The sequence below is a fragment of the Schistocerca serialis genome, chromosome 4 (genome assembly GCF_023864345.2).
Source record: "Schistocerca serialis cubense isolate TAMUIC-IGC-003099 chromosome 4, iqSchSeri2.2, whole genome shotgun sequence".
In the NCBI taxonomy this organism is placed as follows: Eukaryota; Metazoa; Arthropoda; class Insecta; order Orthoptera; family Acrididae; genus Schistocerca; species Schistocerca serialis.
Genome location: NC_064641.1, coordinates 497,988,534 through 497,994,533, shown reverse-complemented (window position 1 = coordinate 497,994,533; position 6,000 = coordinate 497,988,534). Strand labels below are relative to the sequence as shown.

Sequence of the window (6,000 nt, the reverse complement as noted above, 5' to 3'; positions counted from 1 at the left end):
CGGTTCTGCGACCGTGCGGGCTGCAGATTCCTCGACTTGCGCCATTGGGTGGTGGGGTTTCGGGTTCCGCTGGATAGGTCAGGACTCCACTACACACAGCAGGCGGCTACACGGGTAGCAGGGGTTGTGTGGCGTGGACTGAGAGGTTTGTTAGGTTAGATGGCCTTGGGAAAGTACAGAAAGGGCAACGCCTCAAAGGGTCCGGGGCAAAGTCAGGACATGCGGGTACCAAGCAGCAATCGGTATTGTAATTGTAAACTGTCGAAGCTGCGTTGGTAAAGTACCGGAACTTCAAGCGCTGATAGAAAGCACCGAAGCTGAAATCGTTATAGATACGGAAAGCTGGCTGAAGCCAGAGATAAACTCTGCCGACATTTTTACAAAGGCACAGACGGTGTTTAGAAAGGATAGATTGCATGCAACCGGTGGTGGCGTGTTTGCCGCTGTTAGTATTAGTTTATCGTGTAGTGAAATAGAAGTGGATAGTTCTTGTGAATTATTATGGATGGAGGATATACTCAACAACCAAGCTAGGTTAATAATTGGCTTCTTTTACGGACCTCCCGACTCAGCAGCATTACTGGCAGAACAACTGAGAGAAAATCTGGAATACATTTCACATAAATTTCCTCAGCATGTTATAGTCTTAGGTGGAGATTTCAAATTGCCAGATATAGACTGGGACACTCAGATGTTTAGGACGGGTGGTAGGGACAGAGCATCGAGTGACATTATACTGAGCGCACTATCCGAAAATTACCTCGTGCAATTAAACAGAGAACCAACTCGTGGAGATAACATCTTGGACCTACTGATAACAAACAGACCCGAACTTTTCGACTCTGTAAGCGCAGAACAGGGAATCATGATTATAAACATAGAAATAAGGATCCTTTATTGCATGATTATATGACAGCGGAACAAACACTGGTAGCAGTTACTTCTGTAAAATATCTGGGAGTATGCGTACGGAACTATTTGAAGTGGAATGATCATATAAAATTAATTGTTGGTAAGGCGGGTGCCAGGTTGAGATTCATTGGGAGAGTCCTTAGAAAATGTAGTCCATCAACAAAGGAGGTGGCTTACAAAACACTCGCTCGACCTATACTTGAGTATTACTCATCAGTGTGGTTCCGTACCAGGTCGGGTTGACAGAGGAGATAGAGAAGATCCAAAGAAGAGCGGTCCGTTTCGTCACAGGGTTATTTGGTAAGCGTGGTAGCGTTACGGAGATGTTTAGCAAACTCAAGTGGCAGACTCTGCAAGAGAGGCGCTCTGCATCGCGGTGTAGCTTTATGTCCAGGTTTCGAGAGGTTGCGTTTCTGGATGGGGGTATTGAATATATTGCTTCCCCCCACTTATACCTCGCGAGGAGATCACGAATGTAAAATTAGAGAGATTCGAGCGCGCACGGAGGCTTTCCGGCAGTCGTTCTTCCCGCGAACCATACGCGACTGGAACAGGAAAGGGAGGTAATGACAGTGGCACGTAAAGTGCCCTCCGCCACACACCGTTGGGTGGCTTGCGGAGTATAAATGTAGATGTAGATGTACCCGCCTCCCCTTCAATGATCGATTGTCAATTACTTTTTGCTCTGGTTGAGATATAGATGACGGTTGACTCGCGTAGCCTCCGGGCTGTGGGGCGCGCGAGTGCAGTGGTGCGCATGCGTTAAGGCACGGAGCCTTCTGCTTGCGCGGGCTTCAGTCGCCAGCGGGCTAGTGGCAGCAGCAATGCGTCTGCAGCGCGCGGCCGCCGCCGCGAAGACGTACGTGTTGCACCTGGGCCGCGAGACGAGCGTGCACGGCGTCAGCCACCTGGTCGCCCCCGACAGGCACCCACTGGAAGTGTGAGTCACCCTCTCAAAGTCCTTATTGCCTTGACGAAAGTAACTACGTAATTGACAGTCGAGTACGGAAGGGGGCGATGTTCTCCGCTTTACCTTTGCATGCGCACAATGAATGGCTGGATAGTTTTACACACTGCCTGTTAATATGAAATATTGCGTTTGCTTTGAAGGGTGTCGATAGGTTTATCACTTTCCTGCGCACTTCGACTACTACACTACTGGTCATTTAAATTGCTACGCCACTAAGATGACGTGCTACAGACGCGAAATTTAACCGACAGGAACAAGATGCTGTGATATGCAAATGATTAGCATTTCAGAGTATTCACACAAGGTTGGCGCCGGTGCCGACACCTACAACGTGCTGACATGACGAAAGTTTCCTACCGATTTCTCATACACAAACAGCAGTTGACCGGCGTTGCCTGGTGAAACGTTGTTGTGATGCCTCGTGTAAGGAGGAGAAATGCCTACCATCACGTTTCCGACTTTGATAAAGGTCGGATTGTAGCCTATCGCGATTGCGTTGGTCGAGATCCAATGACTGTTAGCAGAATATGGAATCGGTGGGTTCAGGAGGGTAATACGGAACGCCGTGCTGGATCCCAACGACCTAGTATCACTAGCAGTCGAGATGACAGGCATCTTATCCGCATGGCTGTAACGGATCGTGCAGCCACGTCTCGATCCCTGAGTCAACAGATGGGGACGTTTGCATGACAACAACCATCTGCACGAACAGTTCGACGACGTTTTCAGCAGCACGGACTACCAGCTCGGAGACCATGGCTGCGGTTACCCTTGACGCTGCATCACAGACAGGAGCGCCTGCGATGGTGTACTCAACGATGAACCTGGGTGCACGGATGGCAAAACGTCATTTTTTCGGATGAATCCAGGTTCTGTTTACAGCGTCATGATGGTCGCATCCGTGTTTGGCGACATCGCGGTGAACGCACATTGGAAGCGTGTATTCGTCATCGCCATACTGGCGTATCACCCGGCGCGATGGTATGGGGTGCCATTCGACTGCTGCCCTGGCCAGCACATTCTCCAGATCTCTCATCAGTTGAAAACGTCTGGTCAATGGTGGCCGAGCAACTGGCTCGTCACAATACGCCAGTCACTACTCTGATGAACTGTGGTATCGTGTTGAAGCTGCATGGTCAGCTGTACCTGTACACGCCATCCAAGCTCTGTTTGACTCAATACCCAGCCTTATCAAGGGCGTTATTACGGCCAGAGGTGGTTGTTCTGGGTACTGTTTTCTCAGGATCTATGCACCCAAATTGCGTGAAAATGTAATCAGATGTCAGTTCTAGTATAGTATATTTGTCCAATGAATATCCGTTTATCATCTGCATCTCTTCTTGGTGTAGCAATTTTAATGGCCAGTAGTGTACTTTCCTGCGCACTTTGACAACTACAGGACTTTCTGACGCATAAAATAAACGCGCTGCACAGAGAGAACGCAAATAAACAATGAAACCTAATTGCAGTTGTTACGCTCCGAGGTGGTCGTGCGCCCCCCCCCCCTCCTGCAAAAATCATCTCCCCAAAAGATTTAACTTTTTGCAGCTTTTTCTACAAGCATACCCTATAGCAAATTTCCTATAGGGTAGATTTAATACAAATGAAGTTTTATTGAAAAGTTATTACTTCAATGATCTATACGGAGTTGTCAGAAACGCTCTCAAAAGCTTGTAAGGGTGTTGCAGGGTACGCTGTGCTGAGAAATAATTGTTAAGAAAAGAATTCGATAGGTTGCGCCGTTTCCGAGTTAATAAGCATTGAAGTTAGCCAGTCAGGCCTCCGCGCGCGCATAATCAAGCTGCCTGCCATATACAATTAGTGCCAGTTGTCCTCATAGCGTAGGCGACAGCGCACTAGACTGCTCAGCCTTTGGCTCGGATTCGATCCTTACTATGATTCAATGTCCAGTTTTCTTATCGCTCTCGTTTGGTTTTAGGAAACCAAACGAAGAACAAATTTGGCGGCACCGTCTTGGGCGGGCCACTTGAATTTGCGCGCGCAACGTCCTGATCGCCTAACGCCAATACTAATTAACTCGGAAACGGTGCAACTTATCGAATTCTTCTCTTAACAATTATTTCTCACCACAAGTTACCCTGAAATACCCTTAAAAGCTTTTCAGACTGTTTATAACCACCCTGTATCGACGAAAGATACTGCACACAACTAATTTAATGTATTATTGTAGTAAATAAATTACGAATTGTACAAACTTTTTAAAAGAATTGAAAATGAAACAAAATCTACAGCTTATTGTTTGTTGTAGTTTCTGTACATTGATTTTATCATGCTGTATAATGAAGAACAGATTTTCTTTGCCCCACTAAATTATTAACAATGAATGAATTAATAGAAAATAAAAGAAAAAGGGCTATAATTGTCAAGAGCACATTCCTCCCCAAGAATTGTGTTCTTATTATAATGATATTTTATTTTCTATTTCCTTGATTTGATCGCAGCAAACTCATTAATAATGCCACTGGAATCAAATTTAGCAGACTTGCAGATTTGTCGTATTCCATCGACAAGCTAGCTGAATTTGACAATCTGCTTCAGCTATACTCGACAGTAAATCGTTTGTTACCATCTTTAACTTGCTGAAAGTGAATTGAAACTGTCATAAATATCTTCGTAGCTATTTCTATCTTCATAGCTATTTCGATGTCTGGAAAGCACATTAAAAAAAAAAAAATTCTAGGTAACCGAATGGGAATCTGCGTCAGTGCTCTTCATCAGCTCTTTCTGCTGGAATGTGAAAGCAGCTGTTTCGTTAACTAGCTCTGTTGTATCGAAATTTCTGTTTTATTTGGTACAAAAATTTGCTGCATGTTTTTCAGAATAAGATACAGAGCTCTCATGTAACGCTTTCCTAACGGGAAATTAAAGTGAGATGAAATGGTATGTTATATGAAAGATCTGTTTCCCATTTCACTTATTACTCTACCGAATATTTTCAAGCAGCCTAGCTTAAACAGTTTCACGCCAGTCGTTAAGATCCTACAATACTGTAGTGAAGTAGCAACTAAAACTCCATAGTTGAAGATCAGCTAGCTGTTAGGCACCAAGCGCACTGTTGACGGTTAAAATGCGTGTTCGGTAGCAGCCATTTGTAGGAAAGTAGGAACACGTGGGGCTGGAGAACACACGTGCCCCCTCCCGGTTAATTCTTAAATCGGATTTCTCGCTTTTTTTTTTCTTAACTGGCCACTTTTTGCTTTTTGCGCTCCCTCTGTCTACGCCATTGACGGGGGGAGGGGGGCTTCTCACCACTCTCTCGGTACGGACCTGCTGGCAAATGGCACCTGATGTAGAGGAGTGCCATGATAAAGGTAAAAATGTGTAAATGTCGTATGGCATTGTTGGCCGGGAAATTCCACGAAAATGCTCCAGCCGCGTGGTGGAAAGTGCGTTCTTCCTCGATGCACATTGGCCTCTTTCGTTGATGATATGTGAAACCTGAGTCTTATATGTACTTGAAGAGTGTAGGTGAGTTTAACAGATGCATGTATAGTGTAGTGCCATGTCCGTGTTGTATGGTGACCAGAGAATCCCAGTCCTACCACAGAGCCTACTCCTCTCGAACAGCACCAAGAAGGTCGCCAAGGTCAACGTCCACATCCGATGGATGGGTCACTATCAACAGTGTCTCACTCCATGAGACACTGTTGTGAGATTTGCAACTTAATCCAGGGCACTGGAGCAATGTGTGGCGATCAGGAACATCACGACAATACCTCTGCTCCCCTTAGCGGCCAACTACTGGCAGTTTTAAGATTCATCCACCACCACGGTTCGAATCGGCTTACCTCCGAATCGAATGCCACCGCGCAGGCGTGTGTTAACGACATCGGCTATGGATGCAGGTCTGTGATAGCCGTGAACAGAACAGGAGGCCTGACCAAAAGCTTTCTCAGAAGGATTGTTTCTATGGTAGCTGCTCTGTAAACAAATTGTCGTTAGTCACTTTGTCATTTAGATCTTGGTTAATACCTATATTGTTAATACTTTTTTGGTGTTCATGCTACATCATATTCAGTGATTGCCTTTCCAACGTTTTGGCACCGTTGAACTTTTTCGGAGAACTTCTTACTGAAGGTAGTTCGAAAGAATGCCTG

At 45.7% G+C, this 6,000-nt stretch overlaps 1 protein-coding gene across 1 annotated transcript in view; it reads left to right on the top strand.

The window, feature by feature from the left end:
• The first annotated feature begins 1,736 nt into the window (after window positions 1-1,736).
• The window catches only part of LOC126474572 (sodium channel protein Nach-like), a 105,393-nt gene continuing 101,129 nt past the window's right edge, over window positions 1,737-6,000 (top strand). The window contains exon 1 of the mRNA XM_050102049.1: window positions 1,737-1,852. Within this exon, the coding sequence (XP_049958006.1) occupies window positions 1,737-1,852 (116 nt within the window). The remainder of the gene's footprint in view (window positions 1,853-6,000) is intronic.